At 39.2% G+C, this 24,158-nt stretch overlaps 2 protein-coding genes across 6 annotated transcripts in view; both read left to right on the plus strand.

The window, feature by feature from the left end:
* Positions 1-7,140: 7,140 nt before the first annotated feature.
* Positions 7,141-16,448, plus strand: anxa11a (annexin A11a). 3 transcript variants are annotated; one of them, XM_038737577.1, is made up of 15 exons: positions 7,141-7,304; positions 7,356-7,535; positions 10,108-10,178; positions 10,557-10,766; positions 11,323-11,410; positions 12,475-12,569; positions 12,881-12,994; positions 13,214-13,304; positions 13,829-13,908; positions 14,005-14,061; positions 14,173-14,266; positions 14,426-14,521; positions 15,346-15,404; positions 15,516-15,638; positions 15,774-16,448. In XM_038737577.1, exons 1-15 carry the CDS (start codon positions 7,166-7,168, stop codon positions 15,831-15,833), a joined length of 1,557 nt encoding a protein of 518 aa, XP_038593505.1. In that variant the 5' UTR covers positions 7,141-7,165; the 3' UTR covers positions 15,834-16,448. The 3 variants fall into 3 exon arrangements, with proteins under 3 accessions (XP_038593505.1, XP_038593504.1, XP_038593506.1); XM_038737576.1 differs by having other exon boundaries at positions 7,141-7,535; XM_038737578.1 differs by lacking the exon at positions 15,774-16,448 and adding an exon at positions 14,808-14,814 and having other exon boundaries at positions 7,141-7,535.
* A 3,395-nt stretch (positions 16,449-19,843) lies between these two features.
* The window catches only part of dlg5a (discs, large homolog 5a (Drosophila)), a 40,090-nt gene continuing 35,775 nt past the window's right edge, over positions 19,844-24,158 (plus strand). For 2 of the 3 annotated variants that reach the window (XM_038736857.1, XM_038736858.1), the window contains exon 1: positions 19,844-20,584. In XM_038736857.1, the coding sequence (XP_038592785.1) occupies positions 20,281-20,584 (304 nt within the window). In that variant the 5' untranslated portion in view covers positions 19,844-20,280. The remainder of the gene's footprint in view (positions 20,585-24,158) is intronic. The other variant, XM_038736859.1, reaches the window with a different exon arrangement.

A 24,158-nucleotide genomic window follows, 5' to 3' on the forward strand; every position in this document is an offset into this window, starting at 1 on the left:
TGATAAATATCTTTATGAATACACAAACTCCCTAGTGTGGGGAGTGTGTGTGCAAGTGTGCACATGAGGATTTGCTTTGTGCATTGTGGTTTTGTCAGAACACAGTTTTCTCACAGTTTGATGTGTGAAGGGAAATGTGATGTTTGCACCTGAACAGCAATTTAGTGTGAACTTAACCCGGAAACACACAAACCACAGTTGTTCTGACCAAATGTGTATTACCCTAACCCTTGTAAAAAGTATTTCACAAGGCCCTTTCTGTCAACATGTTGTACTGCTGTGTCTGACACCAGCAGCAGGTGAGGAAGTTAATGAGGAAGATTATTAATATTATTTATTTAACAGTTAGCTTTGAATGAATTTTGAATGTAGCTTTTAAGCGGTTGCTGTATTCACTAAATTTAAATGTTTTGATCTCTGTATTTTACAGGTTAGTGCCCTCCCTTTTTTGCTTTTTTCTGTGTCCATAAAATGCAAAACGGAGAACACTGTTCAAGTCAACTGCAGTCAGTTTTGCCACACAGGTTTTGCCAGTTCTTTGGGAAAATTCAGATCGTCATATGTCAGTTCATGTCAGTCAGTGAAGAATTGTATGTCAGCACATTCAATATGTGTTAGGGGAGACATTTAAAGTTCCATATCATGCTCATTTTCAGGTTCATACATCATTTTGAGCCCTACTAGAATAGGTTTACACAATTTAAAGCTGTAGTTGGCAACAATAGAACAAAGCAAAACCTTCTGCGTGTCTTTCTGCTGCTCGTATCCCTTCGCTAAGCCTCTCCCACCAAACCCACAAGTTCATACGGCAGCAGAAGGAGCTGGTTGCTCTGCGGAACCTCCAGACAAGACACTGATTAAATAGGCAGCCGCAATGTCGTCTAACAGCAGAAGTTATTCCCCACTGTTTGTCATCATGCCTCTTTGCCACTCGTCTATACAAGCGCCATGGTAGCAGACATAATGAGCCTGAAGCTCTGAGGGGAGCCAAGAAGTGTTCACGCACGTGTTTTGTATTATATGCTGTTGTTGGCAAAGGAGGGATGAGCTGTTATTTCATTGCTGGTGGTTGTTTCTCAGCCACTTTGTTTGCAAAACTTGCAGTAGAAATTGAGCTTGCCCAGAGGTATTTTAAGAGGAGACACTTCACTTAAAGAATCTTTAATACAACTGTATAGGGAATGTCCGTAACACCAAAGATGGTGGTTATCCTGCTCCTCCCGCTAGAAAGCCAGGGAAACATATTAAACCAATCATGTGGTTCCACTTATGCAACGGTTTATGCAACGGTTTGCTTCTCATGCATCACTACTAACACACATGCGTAGTAGAAGTATAACGGTGAGGAAAAACACTTTTTAAAGCTTATATTAGGGCAAAGTCATCAAACCTTTTTCATGGGTTTTATCAGAGTTTACTTTTTGAAGGTACTTTAATTGTCACATACATATACATGTAGCGAAATTCATCCTCTGTATTTAACCCATCCCTAAAGGGAGCAGTAGGCAGCCACTGCACAGCACCCGGGGACCAACTCCAGATTGAAATACAGTGCCAGGTCAAACGGCACTGACCGGTGCACCCGGAGGAAACCCACAGAACATGCAAACTCCACACAGAAAGGTTGAACCCGGGACTTTCTTGCTGTGAGGCCACAGTGCTATCCACTAGGGCACCGTACTGCCCGGTGCTGATTTTACTGGTGATTAAATACATGTTTATGTCCCAGTGACCAGTGAAAGTGCAGTTAGGCTATGGCTCTATTTCCATTTATTTAGATAGGGGCCTTATCTTATTAGTCTGAAATAACTGTCCAGAGGCATTACCAAGATGGCTTGTCTCGGATATAAGGACTTTTACTTGACTGAGTGAAAGCATGCACGAGGAAAATCTTACAAAAGTATACAATATAAAAGTAAACCTATATATTTGTGAGGTGAGAAATTGTGCTTGTAGATGAGAGAACATGACAAGAAAGCCTGGCGATGAAAGTCAGACATTTTAACAGATACCTTATCAATATCATAGTTACAAACTAGAAACAAGTTTAAGCCACCCAGCTTTGATAATACATGAAGGGTAAAACTGTCCAAATGGAGGTAGAGTTTCTATATAAATAGTTTCAGCCAATTTATCTTAAAGGTATTATTTATGGTATAAAAATCCCAAAATTTAAACCCACCGTTTTCATAGGAGTTCATGAGAACTGTTTTCTTGAAGTAATGTGTTCTATTCTTCCATATAAAATTGAATAGCATTTTGTCAATGTCTAGTTTGTCACTAAGATGCAGAGCTAAAGCAGCATATGATAATTGCGAGTCCCTCTGCTTTAGTAATTAACACTCTACCTCTTAATGAAAGATCCCTTAAAAGCCATTGGTTAAATTTGTTTTGAGATTTTTGTATGACAGAATTAAAATTTAAGGTCATCCTCCTTTATATATAATATAGTATTTCATTTTTTATTGGAATATTACAAAGAACTGGTTTAGAGCACTTTTTTATGGCCATAAGTTCACACTTGTACATTCAAATACAAACCAGAAGCCTTAGAAAGCATCTTGATAACATCAATTGCAAGAGAAATTTGTTTTTTATTTTTCAACAATAAAGTGGTGTCATCTGCCAGTTGAGTTATAATTTATTCTCTCCCTATAAGAGATACCTTTCACAGCACTAGATTTAATATGGTTTGCCAACAGCTGAGCTACTAAAAGGAAGTGGTACGGGGAAGTGGGGCAGCCCTGCTTAATGCCTCTAGACCATAGACCGTATAAAAAGCTCTAGACAGATTAAATCTAGGGGATGTACCACCCATAACTTTTAACAGAACTGTTACTATATGTGTTTCTTCAATAACAGAGTTCAACACCATTTCAAGTCTTTTAGCCAATAGTAGAGCAAATATCTTGTGATCATTATTAAGTAAACATATCGGATGCCAATTGTCAATAAGTAATTTATCTTTGTTTTGTTTGGGAATTAACGTAGTCAGACCTTGAGTCATGGTGATTGGAAGAGATTCTCTTTCCATGCATTCGGGAAAAACTTTGAGGAAAAAAGGAGCCAGTTCGTTAGCAAAAGCTTTATAAAATTCTGAGGTCAGTCCATCAGTACCGGGTGATTTGTTGTTTTTTAGAAGTTTGATTGCTTCCCTAATTTCCTCAAGTGTGATTCGTTTTCATTAATAGATTTAACTATCCAAGAGTTCATAAAGGACACAGCTGATGCTTGGCAGAATTTAGAGCTACATAAATCTCTATAAAGGTTACTACACTAACTGGATTACTTTGATGTCCTCTGTAACAACCCCATTAATATTTAGTCTATTAATATTATTATTAGAATGGTATTTTTCATAATTAAAAAAATAATGTGTTCTCCTTCTTCAAGCCATTTTGCTCTAAATCTTGTAAAAGCACCTTTTGCTTTTTGAGTGTAACTCATCAAGTTTAACTTGCAAAGGTAGCTAATTCGACTTTTTGCTCCTCCTATAGTGTAGCTGGGTTCTTTTGAGATAAAAAGGTGATCTTTGTTATTACCTCTTCCTCTTCTGGATTTGGCTTTTGTACTACCATATTTTCTTAAAAAGTTCCCAATTATTTCCTTTTCTTTTTTTTTCATCTTTAGCTTTGGACCAAAAAAAGAAGTCAGAGATGTAACCTATTTTTTTTAACTTCGTCATTTAATAGTAAAGAGCTATTGAGTTTCCAATACACTGACTGAGCAGCAACACTTAACGGTGGATAATTTCAACTTAATGTATAGCCTTATGATCCGTAAGAAGAGTTGGCCATATTTCCACATCAATAACATCTTTATTAAGTTTACAGAAACAAACCAAAAATCTGTCCTTGATTGACTAGAGCCTGTTTTATTGCTCCAAGTATATGATCCAAATTACCATCCAAAATCAAGTTAAAGTCACCTCCTAACAATAAGGTGGGATCTGGGAATTTGTCCTACCATTCTACTAATATGTTATCTACAGAAACAATAAGGTTATCATTTTCCATGTTTGTGTTACATCCATAGACATTGGTTATTATGAATACTAGATTGTTGTCCCTTAAGGTAGCTACACCAGGTGACCATTCTGTACCGTGAGAAAGCCATATGTAGTTAATCCACTGAGATCTCCAAAAATTGGCATCATTTGAAAGAGAATGAGATTCTTGTAAAAAGGAAAAATCTCACCTGAACTGCTTAGCAAAAAGAAATAAAGCTTTACATTTAACACTGTTACGTAACCCCCTAGCGGTAAGTAGTACAAAGGAAAGAGTTAAATATTAACACAGGAACAGTAAATATAATGGTTAAGATTTAGATAAACTTTATTTATATATATTATATAAAGATGACGTGAACTAGAGATATGGCATTGAGAACAACACCTATTTAAAGATATAAGAAGCATCTCTGATTAAACACTTTAAAGTAAAGTTGGTTGTGTTTCTGCCCATTCAGAAGATAATGATGAGTAACAAATAATAAATTAAATAAGCCTAGACAGATAAACATGCATGAGAGAAGTAAGGCCTTACATTTTTATAAGGGGAGGCAGTTGAATTCTCCCCCAGATACATTTTCAGGAGATTCAGGAAGACCAAACCAAAGGTCTCCTCTGTGAAGAGTGTCTATGGATGAATTTCCAGTCCATTGATAAAGCCTTTTCCTCTCAGAAAGTAGGCTGATTTCCCCTCCTCGCGCCTTCTTAATTGTAAGCCGCATTTTCTGTCTGTTTCCTTTGTCAAATTCTCTGTGAAGCGCAGACCTTTTCTTTGAAGAAAGTTGCTGTTCTTGGCAGCTTTCCACACATTTTTCAACACATGCTATCTTCTCATTCATGTGTTTTTATTTGACGATCTGGTCGTGCTGTCTCCTTATAGTGCTGGCCTGCAGCAACTGCTCAGTCTGCTCAAAGTATGGTGTGCAGCATGACAAAAAATTTAACCCTAAAAAAGTGTTATTATGAGATGCCAAAACCAAGGAGGATCAGAAACAAACCTTTCCTACTTTTTATCTGGCAGACCAAGTCTTAAATGTGGTGAATAAAGTAAGATATTTGTGTCACATAATCAGGGATGATTTATCTTCTGATGATGTTAAAATAGCTCTTTTTAAAGCTTGCTGTACTCTACTCTATACAGCCCACTTGAGGTGCAGTTGGGAAAATGGAAAAAGCTGCAGGTGGCATTTAATGATGCATTTAGAATCCTGCTTAAGTTCCCAAGATGGACAAGTGCAAGTCATATATTTGTGACAAGTAATGTTGCCAGTCTTCATGCTGTATTGCGGAATCTTATGCATAAATGTATGTGTCGGCTGATTAATTCAAAGAATTTGGTAATTTTAGCTTTAACTGAACCTACAAAAACTGATACAAGGTATTCCTCATGTTTTTGGAAAAATTGAAACAAATTGTGTTTTAATTATGGTGGAATGTGTTATGAGTTTGCACATTTTGTACTGGGTGTCTTGTATTGTGTCTTTATTTTATTTTACTGATATAGACCTATATGTCTGAAATAAAGTTGATTGATTGATTGCAGGGACAGCTTCCACCATTTTCTCAATGGCGTCACTTCTGGAGTTGATAAGGTTAGCCAGGGTGAGAATGGAGTTCTCAGATTTTAAAATGCTGTCCGTCTGGACATGAGTAATTGTAGGGGTTTTTTTTTTTTTTTTTTTTTTTTTTTTTTTAGCAACAGGAGGTTTACATGGTGTGTTTAAACAGTGAAATAACATAAATGTGAAAGAACATGATATAATTGTCTTATATCATACTTACTACTAAATTTTAAAATGACCAAAACTCTTCTTTAACAATAAAACTCTTTATTTATAGCCAATGAAATTGAAATATAAATTGTTAACGTACAAAGTAGCAAAGCCAAAACTATTATGTAAACTGTCCAGATCACGTCCTCCTTGCAGTAAAGGGTTTCTGGTATGTGGTAATGGAGCTCTCAGATGACAGCGGTCCTTCTGACACACATCTGTCTTCCTGTAGATAAGTCTTTCCTGATTAGGATTGGGTATCGTTTTGAAATTTTACGATACCAGTAATTTTAAAGTGATTCCGATACCAATAGAATACTTCATTGGATACCTTGCATTAAATGAAACCTGTTGAAGGCATAGTAGTGGATCGCTCCTCATCCTAATTAGGTCATCCTCACAGGTGGTATAATATGGGGAAAGACTACAGCTTGCAATTTTTTTTTATATTTGAATGAGAGATGAGGAGTGAAATAGATTAGAGACCAAATACGTTGTGGGAAACAAATTTAAGGTAATTTTTTAATACATGTGTTGAAAGTATTTCTGCTGTGCCTTCTAAAGGCATTGAAGATGAAAAGTTGTGCTATTTGCGAGTTTTCGTCAATGGGCGTGTCCGTGGCGTCAAAGATCAACTCTTCGCCATGACACAGGAAGTTGTTGTAACTTCAGTGTACATGCTCACATCTGAACCAAACTTTACGTGCTTGATAACTCTCCCACCCCGCAGACATCTACACACCAATACCGATTTATATACATAGCGGCAAGTGCTATGTAGCTCCACATAGGGGACACAGGAAGTGACATATAACACCTTCATGCGGCGTCGGAACCGCGTAGCAAATTTACAGCCGCAGCGGCAGAGCTCCAGAATCTGCAGCTCGGCCAGCTCACACCCGGACGCGCTACAAGTGCGAGGGCCCGCCCAACGCTGCTTGCAGCTTTAAATTATAATAATTTTTCATAATTGCTCTGTAGTTATGTCATTTTAATTTACATACTGAAAAACATGTGCTGCAGATTTGTGCTCTTTTCAAACAGTTTGGAATTGCACCATAAATAATAAATAGAGAAAAACATTTTCACGGCCATTTTGTATTCATAGTTAAACAGATATCATTGTGTATCATCTTAAGATTGTCTAGCAATACATCGATTATTGCAGAATTGCTGTATCGTGATGTTACCGTGAGCCATGTATCGTGAGGTACCCTGCGATTCCTACCACTATTTAACAGTGCATTGTTCTTTCTTTCTAATTGTCCTTTACCATCAGATAAAGTACATTTTTGTGTAGGTGGCTGCACAAGATGAGTCTTTTATTTTTTAGTAATGGGTCACGTTTTCAGCCCTTTGACAGTCCTGTCTTATGTTTTAAGGTATGAGCTACCCAGGATACCCTCCTCAGGCAGGTGGATACCCACCACAGCCTGGGGCTTACCCTCAGCAACCTGGAGCTTACCCTCCCCAAGCAGGAGGCTACCCACCACAGCCAAGCGGCTATCCTCCTCAACCTGGTGGCTATCCACCACAGCCAGGAGCAGGAGGCTATCCACAGCCAGGAGCAGGAGGCTATCCACCACAGCCAGGAGCAGGAGGCTATCCACCACAGCCAGGAGCAGGAGGCTATCCACCACAGCCAGGAGCAGGAGGCTATCCACCACAGCCAGGAGCAGGAGGCTATCCACCACAGCCAGGAGCAGGAGGCTATCCATCACAGGCTGGAGGCTACCCACAGGCACCACCATCAGGTAAGCTATTGCGCCACACTGTTAAAATAAGTGTTGGACATTTTGGGAGATGTGCCTATTTGCTCACTTGCCTGTATGGTAAATATGAAGACCTGAAGTCTTGTCATCACCATCACACTTAGTTTGTTTTTTGGAATGGATTCAACAAACAAGATATAAAATGTTAATTAGTTAGTTTACAGACTTCACTCGGTAAAAAATTTGGTAGCCTATTACATTACATGTCATGGACACAGTAGATAGTTTACAAGCACGGACCAGGTAAAGCAACAGTGAACACATGGACTGCAGATGTTGGTTTTGGTAGTTTAAAAGGCTACGTCATTAAAGTCCCCCTCCAGACAGTTTTAACTGCCGTTTTTGGTGAACGTTCTTTCTCAAACAGAGAATGGGGGTGTGGTTAATAGTCGGACGTAATCGATTACCATGACAACCGAAAACTGACTGGCTGGAGTGTTCACTAACGATATGCTGTGTTAACTTCACTACACTGTAAAGTTTAGTACACTTTACTGTCTGGCAGGAGTAGCTATTACTTACCCATGATAGAAACTAATGTGCAAGTATCAGCTGTTATCAATCATACAGTCGATGGTCCTGTCACGCACTGCACATGATAACTCCCACTACGTTTTATGTTGCGCTTACTTTACCACGGGGGCGGGTGAGGGGGCTATTACTCTGTTGAACTGTATGTAAAGACTTCTGATACCATTGCCTCCGCCGATGCATTGGTAAAACGGGTGTTGCAGACTGTATATAAGACGGTGGCAAGTGAAAGTGCGACATGTTTTCTGTCACCTGTCCTCCAACACCGCACGCACAAATACCATAATGAACATACCTACTGTAAGTTCTAAGTAAATTATATGATAAATTGGTTAGCTAGGTCACAACAATGTTTATCGGTTTGATGCTCTGACTTAACGAGGCGTGACAGCGTGAGAATGACATGTGACTTATGGAATTACTATAGTCATACGTCACCACCCCGTTTTAACAACTAAGCAACTTTTAGAACTTTGAGCACAAAATTAAAATATTTGGCGAACTATGTAGGTAATCAACATTGTAAGGAAATGACTCAGAAAAATATGAAATATCATAGAAATGTAAAAATACACTGGAGGATGGGGATCACCTGCTGCCGTGATAACGGATCGCGGGTGGAAAACTCCAGGAAGAAGATGCCGATACAACATTGTGATGTCTGTCAGCAATGGCATCGTCTGTTGGCCCAACCCTACATTATATGTTGATATTCATATCATAATAGGCTACATATTAACTTATTGGGAGAAAACCGGTAGTTCTTTGTAAAATCAGACATTGACCACCCTATATAGCAAAAATGGCATGAACCTCCTTTCATAACCCCTCTGCAAAGATTCGATTGTGAGATTGGCAGTTGAATCAGGCTCCTCCTATTGAAGCATTGAATCTTCAACTATTCGGGATCACGCCTACAGTAATTGTTCTGTATATTCATTTTAAGATTTAAATAAAGTTTAGAATAACCATACCTTCACCTGTCACACTCTTGCCACACTCTTTTCACTCTCTTCTGCAGTTGACAAACCAGCTTAGTGGCGCATTACTCCCACCAACTGTCACTCTTAAGTCATGTGAGAACGTGGTAAGCAGTCCTGCTACCCAAATCACGTTACCTTGCCAAGCAGCTAAATTCACAAGATCACACAAGCATTAAACCCTGATTTCCGACATAGCCTGCTCCAAACGTATAGCAGCTTTTTTACAGAAGCAGCACAGAGCAGATCGAACCGGGAAGGAAGTCCGATACAGAACAGCATAGAGAATTTAACTACGTAGCGTACTTAATCATAGTAGAAGCACAAAAAGCAAGCACTAATTAACTAATTATTATCAGTTTGTTCAAATAAAAGTAACCTTAATTCCTCTAAGGGTCATTGTCACCAATGATGATGATAATAATTATTGTGTAAAACCGTATACTGTGAAAAATATTTTTTTAGACAGTTATGGTACCATGAAAATCTCATACTATTGCAACTCTAGCATTAAGTGTTCTGTGACCTCTAAAAGGCAGAAACACTATACAATCAGAAAAAAAACCTGATGTACTACCTTATAGAGTTATGGTATAACATATCAGATATATGGTATAACATAAAAACTGCCTACTTCCTCATTTAGCACATGCAGAGCAACATGAGTAAATCAGAGTGTTAAGGTCAAGGTATTCTGGTGCCAATCTTAGAAAGGATGAGTCAGTTATTCTGTGTTTGTAGGCAAGAGGGATCATGAGACATATGTACGTAACAGAGTGAATTTTTTCCTCCCTCAGAAACAAACAAACCTCTGCTGTTGCTAAGAGAAGCAAGTCCCGCAGTCCATCTTTCACATAGTACTCCCATTCTCTGTCCAGCACTCTTTCACTTATTCGTTAACTAGTTGGAAAGTGAGAAAAAGGAAGTTCCAGTAAGAAGGGTCATCACTGTGTCAGTCCAATATTCTCAATTCTTTCAGGCATTTAGTAGCACAATACATCCTCAGCTTTCCTGAACAGCTTTGCCTTTGTTGTCTGTTGTAGGCGGCTGGGGAGGTGGGCCTGCTGGTGGGTATCCATCCATTGGTCTTGACAGCTTATCCAACGCTGGCATGGTAAGTTTAGCCTAAAAAGGCATCATCACTTGCACCTAGAAAAATGTGTGCACACAGAATAGTTCTGTTAGATTTGGTAGGATACTTTCATGTTATGGTAATGCTTTTCTAAAATCTGCATCTCAGAAACCTAAGCATTACCATTTTCTTTGTCAGCTTCTCTTGCAAGAGAAAAACACTCACGTACTTAATTCTTATCCATGCATCTTAAACCGATCACCTTACCTGTCATCTAATGCAACTTTTTAACCTCTTTTTCTTTTCTGATTTATTATTTTGTATTTGTTGTATTCTTATTTGTGTAATCAGATATATGAATTTTCATTTTATTATACAGCCCCTTTCCCTAACCATCATTCTTATGGCCTGTATCCACAGTTTGGAGGGACCATGCCCCCAAACCAAGGCCCGGGGATGGGCTACCCTGGTCAGCCTAGCCAGCCAATGCCCGGATACCCACAAGCACCATCACCCAACCCACCCATGGCTGGTTTCGGAGGCGCACCAGCACATCCAAACGTCCCTTCACAAAGTCCATCCATGCCAGCCTACGGAGGAGGAGTCACACCAGTAGCTCCACCTGTCAATGTAAGAAACACTGAAACTAGTTTTTTGACAATATTGGTTAAAAACTAAAATATCTTACTATCACTCTGTGTTGTGATGTATTGGTGCGGGTTCACACCAGCCTTGTTTACTTCGGTTGAACTGAACCCTGGAGCTTTTACACCCTTGGTGCAGTTGGGTTGGTGTGAATGCTGAACTCGAACTCTGGTGCAGGCCAAACACCTACTCTTTGGTCCGCCTCGAAGGGGTGGTCTCGAACTGCTGCAGAGTCTCTGGAGAGGTTAATATCTGGTGTGAACACCGTTTGAACCAATCACAGGAAGCACACTATTGTATGTTGGTTAAAAACATTCTCATGATGTTTTGATGACTGGTAAACTGAATGCAAACCCGACCATTTGGAAAATTGAAACAATGTTCCAACCTCACATTGGTTCAATTCAGGAACCGAACCTTTAGGTGTGATCCCGCCCTTAAGTACACACATACACACGTATCTACGTTTACAATGTAATGTCTAAAACAGAATGCACTTTTTGTTGAAGTAACACTTGTGGAAATTGCTGTATTATCTCAGAGGGGATTCAGGGGAACAATCGTGGACTTTCCTGGAGCTGACCCACTCAGAGATGCGGAAGTCCTGAGGAAGGCCATGAAGGGCTTTGGTGAGTGCTATGGACAGAGAACTTAATTAGGGTTTGCTACTTGTTATTTTGTCATTTTTATCTACCGTAAAACTTCAGCTAACAGCCAAGTCCCAAATAGCTACCTACCCCGTTTACTGGCCTGGTGTGGGAACACATTTTGACAAATAAAGGCCTAGTCTGTTTTTTTTAGAAGTTCTTTGGCTGTATAAAACCTCTTAATCTCCACCAGGTCAACTGCTTTAGCTGCTTCTAAGCTGATTAGATTGTTAATACAAATATTAATGTTTCAAATTCTGATCAATATGTCAGTATGGACATGCTACACATCGTTAGATCGGTTAAATTCTCTACAATTGAGTCGTTCAGTTCATTAAACGAAAACAACAAGCCCCAAAGTCTAATTCTTATAGATTTACTGGTGTAACTTGCAAGTAACAAGAGATGAGACAAAAAAAAGCCGACTCTCGTTACCTTTTAAAGCTTGTGTCAGTTCCTTGATTATTAAATTCCTTTACTCTGTAAGGGTCCACAGATCAAAACAATTAAAACAGCTTTTCATAAAAATTTATCCAAGTTGTGAATACTGTCATGTGAAGTCCATTGTACTCTGTCTGCTAACTTCTGCCACACTTTTCTCATCCTGCACCATGTTGTTGTTTTTGTTACGTTGCTGCCTACAAATGAAAGTGCATAAGCAGTCTGTCGGAGGTAGATCAAATGAATGATGTGTATTTGATATTATTTGATCATTTTTATACAAGTAATATTCATACTGTTTGAAATAAATAAACGGTTTCATAGTAGCCTATTTTAGTTTTGTGCGAAAGGAATTAAAGGTCTGTCCCAAATATAGGCAGGGTCAATTCTGTGATTTTAGCAAATAAAAGACTGGGTTATTAATAAAAGTTTTATGGTATTTCTGAGCTGTTATATCCTACAGATGCAATGAATGTTTTCCATTGGGGAAGTTGTTTTCTGACTGTATATTCCTTTAGGCTGCTCTTCCTTAATTATTTAGTTGAATAATTGATTGTAAGGGTGAAATGTGTTTTTGATTTGACACTGTTGGCTTGTCTGTGCAGGAACTGACGAGCAAGCTATCATCGAATTACTTGGGAGTCGCTCCAACAGGCAGCGTGTGCCCTTGCTCAGATCCTACAAAACTGCCTATGGGAAGGTAACAGTCCTGTTAATGCTTATATGTTGTATATGTGATACCTGATGCCATTTTCTATTTGGACAGTGTCTACTATGAAAATACATTGTTTACAAAGAAAACACCATTTCTTTATAGAATCATATGTGGCTCAGTCTGCATTTTCAAGCAGTGTATAATGGTGACAAGCAGACAACAGGTGCTGGTGCTGCCAGTAAATTGAAAGGGGATTGGATGTCCTTAGAGCTCATTATAGCTATGCCACAGAGCCTTTTTCTCAGCAGCAGTTACTGGTGTTTTTTTAGTTATTTTAAGCACGTTTCCATTTTCAGGATCTGATTAAGGACCTGCATTCAGAACTGTCTGGAGATTTTAGGAAGCTGGTCATGGCCATGATGAAGACCCCAACTGAGTTTGATGCCTCTGAGCTCCGCAATGCCATAAAGGTAAATGCTCAGAAACAAAACCAAAACCATAGTCTACCGTCTGTCTGTCTGTCTGTCTATCTATCACTTGTTATTATGAAAACATTTCTTAGACAAAGAAGAAATTTTACATTATTATAAAATGAAGTATTTCATTAGTTGTTGGTTTGAATGAAGATTGGCTGCAACAGGGTGCGAGGATGAGGTTGTCAGATTAACATTTTTCTGTGTTCCTAACAGGGAGCTGGAACTGATGAAGCCTGTCTGATAGAGATCCTGTCTTCTCGCTCCAACGCTGAAATCAAGGAGATAAACCGCTTTTACAAAACAGGTGAGATGCCTCAGGGCGGTTAATGCACTGCTTTCCCCTACTGTTGTGTTCTCCTTTATCACAAAGCATCACAATACTGTGTTGACAGATTTTTATTACTTTTGTTGATAAGCTAAAATGTGTAAATGCAGATGTTATGGCTAGAAATCTATAAAGTCATTTAGTACTAAGCTTTAGTCAATGATAAAAAAATAAATCGGGTAGGTAGATTTTATTGTCACAATACAACAAGTTGTAGAGTGAAATTGAGTTTTGTAACTCAAACATGTAACTCAAACGTAAACATTTACAGTAAACAAATCAGGGTTTAATGGCAATCACAGGAAGGCAGGCATTACACAGTTTGAATGAATTCTTCAGTTTTATAATTTATTTATTTAATTGTTTAGTGTTTGCTATTTAGTTTTTTTTGTGTACTAAAAATGTGGTATTCCACAGTATTTAAGTTTCCACTGCCAGTAAATTGAGTTGTGGTTGCCCTACATACTTGTTTGGTTGTACCATTACTTTTTTTGCCATTTCAGAATACAAGAAGTCACTGGAGGATGCCATTAGTGGTGATACCTCAGGCCACTTCCGCAGGCTTCTAATCTCTCTGGCCCAGGTACAGATATGAGACAAATTTATTACCTGGATACCTGACATCTGTTAACAGCTACTTTCAGATTTAACTGGGAATAAGCTGTTCTGTACTTTTTAGGGTAATCGTGACGAACGAGAAACTGTTGACATCTCTCTGGCTAAACAAGATGCTCAGGTAAAGTCTGCTTTATACTCATCCATAATGTTTGATAATTTATCTTCAGTTGGTAGCTTTTATATTGTTAGTTACTTGGTTTTTTACATTACATTGCTGTTCTCCTTATAGGCCCTGTATGCTGCTGGAGAAAACAAGCTCGGAACAGACGAGTCTAAATTTAACGCTATATTGTGTGCCAGGAGCAAACCCCATCTCAGAGCAGGTATTCTTTATGAAGACATGTTCACAAGCATAATCTGACATAAGGTTAAACACCTAAAACGTATCAAAGGATAATTGAGAATGAGAACACAAATGCTACTTCAGTGCCTTGTTATCTGTGTTACTGATGGTGTGTGTATTTTTGTGCATGTTTGTGTAGTGTTTCTTGAGTACCAGCAGATGTGTGGCAGAGATATCGAGAAGAGCATCAGCAGGGAGATGTCCGGAGATCTAGAGAGTGGCATGTTGGCAGTGGGTAAGAATACACAAACACACCATATTCAAGCCTAGCCTTAGCAGGGCCACACCTATGTATTGTGCAAGTTAGAATCTGCTCCACATAATTCATTAATGACAAGTGTTGAGGCTTGTCTGCAGTACATGTTTAACGTAACACTTAACCATGAAACATTATCCATGCTTATTGTATTATAGCTACACTAATACACGTTTAAAAGTAAATGTAGTGCTGGAGGAAGAGGTGCTGTTAAATGTATAATCCTTTGTTTTGTTTTTTTCCTTTTCTTGCCATCATTTCTCAGGGTTGTGGTACAGTACCCTGTTTTTGGATGTGTTTTGTTTGAATCCCTCATTGATTGGCACATCCAGTCTATACGTTTTCATTGTAAAGTGGTGTGCACTGCAGTGTTGGGTGTTTGCCATTGATTTTGACACTGTGTATAATTTTTCTCCTGTGTTTTTGTTTCTTATTTCACATTTAATTTTTTTGAAATTAATTTGCTTTAAAGCTGCATTAAGCAATATTTGGCCATAAGAGAAGATGCTCAGAAAACAGCTGAAAAATACAGCCCTGAATCAATCATCAATGCAGCTTTAAATGTGCTTTTGCCATCCTGTTATATTCCTTGGTGTATTCATAACTTGATTTTTCATATTGCACTGTTTTTAAATGGCACACAAGTAAAATATTTCTGTCTCACCGTGTTGTGATACATGTTAGAATTTGTTCTTTACAATGCACTAATTAGTAATTTAGTGCTCTTGTTTGTATAAAAGAGAAAGAGACAAAGCATGAATGAATGAGTAAATTGTGCTTGTGTATTATATTTTCTGTTTCAGTAAAGTGTATTAAGAACACATCTGCCTACTTTGCTGAGAGACTTTACAAGGCCATGAAGGTGAGACACCCTGTCATGTGGATAGTAGGGTTGGATAGTAATTTTTTATATACATTACTTAATAAGTCTAGCATTGTGTGTGTGTGTGTGTGTGTGTGTGTGTGTGTGTAGGGAGCTGGGACCAAAGACACAACCCTGATCCGGATCATGGTCTCCCGTTCCGAGGTTGACATGCTGGATATCCGCCAGGAGTATGTTAAAAACTATGGCAAGTCGCTGTACACCCACATCTCTGTAAGTATCCATGTCATATATTGTATGTACAAAAATAATCCTACAGCTGCATGGACGATTTAAAAGCAATAAATACACATGACTTAATTAGACAAAGATTTAAATAATTTGCTTATGCATTTGCTTTATTGACAGGGAGACACATCAGGGGACTACAAGAAACTGCTACTGAAGCTGTGTGGGGGCAGTGACTGAAAAGGAAATACATTATAGAAATGTTCTATAAATATCAGATTTCTGCCTATCTATATGCACTAAACAAAACCTGCAAGCCAATCCATTGCTCTCAATGCAATTTTTAGTTTAAAGAACCTCAATATTGCTACATATTGTTTCTTTTCTATATAAAGAATGCACAAAAAGTTTTATATTTTTTCACTTGTGATATCTGTGCTGGATATTTGAGTTGAATATACATGGCCATACAATCGATTTGCAAGAGAATACATTAGAATTTTTAGAGTTATATATTTTGTTTCAATTGTGCCAATATGCTCAGATATCTAATGATATCTGGCACATTAATCAACTAATTGTCTAATGTTCAGCAATGCTGAATAAAGTATGACACATACAATACATAGCAGCTAAGTACCAAAGTTGTCTGTTAATGTTTTCAATTGTATAATCTCCTCTATATTTTGTTTACACTTTATGTTCACCATAGTTATGTTGTATTTTCAGCAGATGCTTTAATTTGTATATCCTATACCATGTTATCAAAGCATGTAAAATCAAGCATAACCTTTCATATATTGTTGGTGATTTTATCTTCTTTAGTCCCCAAAAATAAATATAGATAATGCACACTGGAAGTATTTGATTTTTGTCACATGCAGAATACATGAAGTTATTTGAAAACAAATGAACATGCTGTATGAACAAATCTTATTTAGATAAAATTCAAAGTAATGTCTATCATATGCCTTCACTGGTTCACAAGCAAATTACTCCCTAGGTGCAATACAAATGGTTTTCATCAGATGGCATTCTAACTAACTATAATATCTTCCAAAGCTGTTATGATTTTCTTATGACTGCTCTACAATTTTAACTTATACTGCACTTGGTAGTAGACTGTATTTGCCAGTAGTGGGCAGTAAAGTCTTCATTCAACCCCAACAGCTACACAAGAAGTGTTCATTTCAACAAGCAGAGCTCTTTACATGCTCAGCTGTAAAGAATGTGTATCATTATATGATGGCATTAGATCAATAACCATGGTCACAATTCAGTTTATAATCGTACAGGCAACATAAACAAGTGTCTACATTCTCCTTAGCTGAATGTGCTGAAAGTGTCCATTCTAAAAACCAAATGCTGACTCTTAAATACACAGCATTTTACTCAATCAATACAAATACATCAGTTCTCTTTCCTTGAGGGGCGTAAGGCCAGCCTGCGTGGCTGCTCTCCATGCCATATTATGTCCTTTTGGCTTCACTTAAAATGCTGTCGAACACACGTAACTGTAGAGAAGTGGCTCTGCGCTTGGCTGGCTATGGTAGTGTGTGTGTGTGTGTGTTTGTGTGAGAGAGTTAACTGCACTACAATCAATAACTGAAGTGAGGAGGGGGTGGCCCGTGGAAATTGATGGCATCCATAAAGCCGCCTTGGCCACATTTAACAAGTCAACAAGTCTGCAGTGCTGTCACTGGGACCCTTGAGTAATAGCCATATGCTGGAAGAATCATGTTTGATCACACCATGTTATAATTTACTAGAAATGATAGAAAAGAGTGTAGGTAATGCTTTGGCAATATTGTTGTTACACATTCATGCCAATAAAGCTAATTTGAATTGAATTGAATTGAAGTTTAGGGCTTTAGATAGCTGTTTAGATTATGATTACTAGAATTCTAATGAAGATTAAATGCGATTGGATCAGTTTTGAGAAGATCATTTAAACATTGTTATGTTACTTTTATAAGGTAATTTTTGAGCATTCCTCTTCCTACACTGCAATTTGGATATCGTTATGATCAGATACCTCTAATGTGTTACAGATATCCAGATGAAAGTCATTTGGGAATCCTCTGAGGTTTTGTGCAGAAATGATGGCTTCACATGAAAATGTTAAAACGTGCCAGTATGATGACAAAGGACACCAGCAAACTTATTCTAACATGTCGTCGGTGCCTCCTTTTTGAATTGATGCTATTCATTCAACACCTAGAGGACACTGTTAATCTTGTACATTCTCGCAGGACTGGGATAAAATAGACACACCATTGTTGAGAATAAATTATTTAGATGCAGTTAATAAGAGTGTGTCAAAAGTGAATGGATAATCAAATAACTGTTCTGCCAGCCTTCGCACAGACAGCTCCTCATTAGCTAGATCTCTATTCAGCTGCCAATAAAAAAAAATCCATAAAATCTTCTGCTTCAGACAATGTGGGCAGGATAAGTGATGGATATGCTTGCTGACAGTCTCTTCAATAAAAGATAAAGCTATTATCTTCCCTGATCCGTGCTGTCTGATAAACAAATCTGTTAAATAACATTTCAGTAAATTACCAGACAGCTAGAAACACCAGCCCTGTTGTCTAAATAATAAACCCGTTCATATCCCCAAGATAAAAAGCATCAGGCTGTCTTCTCCATTCAAATGCGTGTCTTCAGAAGTAGGCTACAGACACAACTGTCCAATCTGTGTCAGCAGTGGGGACCTGCTTCCCTTTGATATGAATGAATTGTAATTAATTTTTCATCTAAAGGCAGAGCACATGGTTGCATGAGTTATGGAGCCAGCATGGCAGAGACACAGAGAGAGGGGGAGAGAGAGTTGTAGATGTCACAATGAGATTCAGTGCATGCATGAATAAGGTCACGGTTTGAGAGGTATGCCTGCAGACGCCTGCCCCTGTGCCAACAATCTTTATTCAGCTGCAGACTGGAAGCGGAGTGCATTCATCATCATCATTATGTTGCATCTCATGAATACTATTCAAATACACGTTTAATTTGTTACCCTCACATATTGCTTATATATGGTATATGGTGCACTCTATCACGCCCAACACACAGATAGAATACACACTGAAAATGGTTGCAGCGCAGCTTGGATATAGAAACATGGAGCATAAGCCTGTGGCGACACCAAGAGCATTATGCAAGGACTGAATAATATTTTTATATTTTTATCACTGCATTAGCATTTTTCCTAAAACAAAATACTTAATGTAATCAGTGAATATATCCATTGGGGTTCTGCTGATTTGGTGTGCCTATGTTAAATCAAAAGGTGATGATGAAGGATCAAAATGACTTGGTTTATCTGATATTTTAGGCTTTTTATGACACAAATTGCCAGTGATGGACTGGCGACCTGTCAAGGGTGTACCCCGCCTTTCGCCCAATGCCAGGTGGGATAGGCTCCAGCCCCCCGCAACCCTGTACCCAGGATAAGCAGCTGACGATGGATGACACAAATTCATCTCATACACTTGTGACACAATTGCATCACACTGATGGAATTTACACAGAGATAACAACAGATAAGCAGTGGTAGTAGGAGTATTCAGATCCTTTACTTAAGTAAAAGTAACAATACTGCAATATAAAAATACTCCATTACAAAGCCCTGTATTGAAAATGGAAAATGTACATAGTACATGGACAACTATACAAAAGTAAAAGTAGGTAGAAAAAAGTCTCCTGCTTTTGTATGCATTTTTAATTAGCATTGTACTGTTGTATTTGGTCAGGTTGGAGCCAATTGTTATGATGTTATACACTGCTACATAGTTTAATATATTCATTATATTTTACTACAGAAAATCCAAATATGTAAAGCATCATGGAAAAAGCTATAAAAATAAATGTAAATATTTCCCTCAGAGTTTTAGTGTAGCATGAAATGGAAATGCTCATCTAAAACATGTACTTCAGAACAGTAGGCCTAATGGAGTAAAAGTGCTTACTTACATTTCACCATTACAGACAATAAATACATACATTTTCCATTTTGTTGATATAAATGGTTGCTTTAGGCCTACCACTACGCCGATATTTTTAATACATCTCCAGATTTCCATGCAAATTGCCTCCATTCTCATTTTTTTCCGCCTGGGATTTTCGACGTACTACTGGGTGCTGTGTACGCCCATTGAACAAATAGGTGCGTTTTCTTGTCAAACCCCGCCCCGTTTCGCCTTATATGGTCATTGAACGGAACGTTGATTGACAGCGGGCAGCAGCTGCTGAGTTGCTCAGACATGGCGGAGGATACAGTGTAACTGAGGTTCGGCGGCGGAGTTACGTGAGTTTCCCCAGCAGCTGAGTCGTCAAAGGGCGCATTAAATGATACATAAGAAGAGGACAATGTGTTCGGCTAAAGCTAACGCTGAGGGGAAGCAAAAAACCACCTGAACTGCCACACACGAGTAAGATGGAAAAATGTATCGCTGTTTAGTGCAGTCAACAGCCTTAGGCAACAAATATGGCTTCTTGTGCCTTTTTCACTATGCTATAAAAATTGATATCCCATACAAGCTAATGCCGTGGTGGCTCCGGCTAACTTCTGCAAGCCGCGATAAGTTAAGTTTAGTAGTCGCTCGGTACTTTTGATCCGTGAGGATATTACATCCACTTGGCCGTCTGGATTAGCTGGGAAGCTACGGAACTACAGCGGATAGCAATGGAGCCAAAGCACAAAGAGTTGCTAGACCAGTGCCATCAGAACTTACTGGAGTCCATAACAGATGCGGACCGAGTGATCGAGCTGCTGATAGTTTCCGGTACCTTGAGTCAACTCGATAGGTTCGAACTGGACCAGAACTGTTCGTCCAGCGCCGAGAAAGTAGACCACCTTTTGAAGATGCTGATGAACAAGGAGAGCGACCATTTCCTCGACCTGTGTGTGGCCCTGGAGAAGGCATACCCTGACCTGTATACTGCCCTGTTCAGTAACAACGGCGGGGGACCTGTAGACCACTCTACCGGTAAGAGCTGAGACACTAACTGATCATAAACACGCTTTCACTTGAATCTAAAAATGAGTGCACCAGCCACTGCCTAACCCTTGCCGTGAATACAATCTGGGTGGTCTCTGGCGCAAGACCACAGTGTGGAGATAGCTAGTCTGCATAACAGCAAAGGCTTGCAGCTTGACTTATTATTAACCAAAATTTGCATTAAATCATAATAAAGGTGCGTGTGATGGTTGCAAGGGTAGGCAACGGTGCTCCTTACAGCATGGTTACACATTTGTAATCAGAACCTCACAAAGTGCAACACTGTGCTCTTTTTAAATGTGCAAAAACATAACGCACTAGCCTGTATCTTTAAACTAAATATTCACTATGCCCTCCAGATCTAATGCACAGCTTGTCATTAATTCAGCCAAGGACTCTTCTGTCATCACTCTCAGGCATCCTGCCCTGCAAGGCTCTCTCCCAGTCACTGCAATACACATATTACACATCCATGATGTAGAGTTGGTTTAGGTATGGTGTACACAATGTGTGGTTATTTCTACTAAATGTAGTTTGTGATATTTGTGCATTTAAAGGGAAAATCCAAGATCCTTCCACTGATATCCAACACCAGTTTGAGTTTGTTTTTAGTGACATTATGTGGTTATAGTACATTAGGTAGCCAGATTTGTTTCCATGACAACAGCTGTACCACTGACATGTTGGTCCATATCGTCTTATACATGGGTGTGTGTGTGCGTGCATGCTACACATCAGTCCACCTTCCGATTTGGAGAGAAAACCACGTTGGTATCCTAACAGTAATTGATTTAACCAGATTCTGCTCCGATTTTGCGTTAACACTACATTTTTAATGATAGTTTATTCATTCTAGTCATTTAATTTGCACGCCGTGTCCTCACGGCAACTGCCTCCACTTCAGCGGTTTTGGGTTGTTGTTGCACAGAGACAAAGGGCAACCAAGTGTGAAAGCCTTGTCTAGTTTCGCCTGTTTTGCTTTTGTCTGAATGACTGAAGCCAGTGGCTTACTCAAAACCAGCGTCATGCCCCGAGGACCTGAATGCTGAATGAGCCTTGATATCCAAAAGTTGAGAGGGAATTCAGAGTTATGCTTCTTTTTGACATTTTCCACATGTAAAACAACTGTGCAGGCTATCTTACAGATCACTTTGCTGAAGTTTTATTTCAAATAGACATGTCTGTCCTTAAAAAACCCATAATGTGATCCATAGTTTACAGCTGTCAAGTTGGAGCATGTATCGGTCTGCTTCTAGCAAGCAGACCTTAGCAGGTAATGCTGAGTTGGTGTCTTGCTGCTCTGCTGACTGGATTGCTAATGCTTCCTAAGCTTTATTATTTCCTTGTATTGAGGGTTGCTCTTGCAGAATAACATCCTGAAATACATTGACTGTTGTTTACCTGTGAGCAGCTGCAAAATTGGTCCCTCTGGTAGTCCCTTGGCTTTGTCTGAACTTGACAAAGTACATTTGGGCTTTTCATCACACACCTTTTTATAGATTATAGCACTGTGTTGACCTGCCCTGTACTAGGAGAGAGTGAGTACTAGTAGTGAGTCTGGCTAGGCAGCCTGTGGTTATTCAACAGAGGATTAGCCCCCCCCCCTTTCTGGTGTAAACTCTCTATGTGAGACACGCTTTATCATGCCTCCACAGTCCTCTGTATTAGCTGCCACGCTCTTGGCTTCTTCTGTTTTGACTTAAGTTTTTAATATGCTTTTTATTATCTTTACTGTAGTGATTTGGCTGATGCGATTACCATGTTTTAACCACACTTGTGAGCGACCGAAGATGAGCCACTCACAGAGTGCCTCCAGGCAAAGAGGCTGAAAGAAACTCCACATTGGGAGGACATCTTCAGAGCCCCCCGGTGTCTGTGAACAACGCAGGGTGTGTGAAGAGACAAAATATGAGTGTGTGTGATGAGTCTCGCTGATAGCAACCTGCTCTCAAGTCATCCACCTGCCTGCTCTTGTTCTCAGATTTGCCTCTTGCCAGCTGAGCCTCTGAACACGCACGCTTATGAAACCATCTGAACTCCAAAGAAACATCCATCCATCCATCCAAAGGAAAAGCATACAGATGTTCAATTGCTAAAGGCGCAGGCTCTGTAAATTATTAGTTTTGCTGGCAAACTCCAACGCATTTGCTGTGGAGAACATCAACCACAACAAATCATTCATTATTTAGCCTGTTTTGTGCTTCGGTTTGCCAGGGGACTGTGGCTCACCCTTTTTTAACAAATGCTCTAACTCTGATTAAACTGCACAGCAGAACATTCACTCAGAATATTGAGTATGACTGAAGTTTTGTTGCAGAGTGAGAGCACATTTCTGTGTTTTTAAACCAAATTGAATTCATTTTACATATCCAAACTGCTGCAATCACTCTGATTTCACGATGCCTCCGGCTGTGTTCTGATCTTCTTGCGTTACTTGGACAATATTATCCCTGAAGGAATAGAGTAATAGAAAAGATGTACCTGTGTATCCCCCTTCTCTTTTCAGACTCAAGGGTCTGTGACAGTGATTTAAACTCGCTCCGAGAGGAGGGCAACACAGTTCTCACAGACGGGATGCAACGTCCACAATCATCATCTTCTTCTGCTGTCTGCTTGCCTTCATTTTCTCATCGTCTTGGTTTGGTTCCTGTGTTTTGTTTGACTCTTTATTTTATTTTTTTCTCTGACTCACTGTCCGTCCCTTTTGTTTCTTTTTACTTTCTTTCTCTCTTCTATCTGACTCATTCCCCCCACTGAGTGGTTTCTCCACACACTTAAATAGAGGGACACGCCTTATAGAAAGAGGGAGCAAGAGAGAGGGAGACAACAGGCCTTTTGTTGAGAAGTTGAGCAGGCCCAAAGTGCCCAGTCAGCAGCTTGCTCTGTGTACAGCAGCCTAGGACATAGGGGTGTGTGTGTATATATGAGGGGGGTGCTCTCCTCTCTGTCAACCAGTTTCTGTCCCACTCCATAAACCACAGTGAACAGACAGAATGAGTTATGACCCTGACGCTCTTGTCACGACCGCTGCTCTTAAATATCTCCTGTGGGCTAGACCTGGCCTCACTTTTTATCCTTTTTTTTTTTTTTTTCAGTCAGTCAGTGACGCACACCATCACTCACCTCATCTCCCCACTCTCTTTCCCCTCACCACTCTTTTCAGTCTCACTTTATTCCCTTCTTATTGTGTTTTCTGTGTGTAGAGGAAGCCATCAATTCACCTGCTGTTAACCAATGGTTTCTGTTTAGATGTGACTGATGATATTTGAGTAGATCACATTTTCTGAGTTATCTGTGTGGTGTGAGTTTTATTACATTGCGGTGTCTCTGTACAACCAGCAAATGCAGGCTTCAGTTGACAGAGAAGGGCCAAGTTATTCATGTGCTGTGATGTTAAGGAAGCCAATAGTGTGCAACAATTTAGAAATTTTAGGTATTCATCAAGCAAATAAACTCAGGCACACTGATGTAACTTGTAATAATACATTTGTTTGCGATGAAGGTCTAGCACCGAAGCCTTGAAAATAAATGTATTATTGCAAGGTAGACCAGTGAATGATTT

The sequence above is a fragment of the Micropterus salmoides genome, unplaced genomic scaffold (genome assembly GCF_014851395.1).
Source record: "Micropterus salmoides isolate LMB-PRFRI ecotype aquatic unplaced genomic scaffold, ASM1485139v1 Ms_hic_scaffold_22, whole genome shotgun sequence".
NCBI classification, from domain to species: domain Eukaryota; kingdom Metazoa; phylum Chordata; class Actinopteri; order Centrarchiformes; family Centrarchidae; genus Micropterus; species Micropterus salmoides.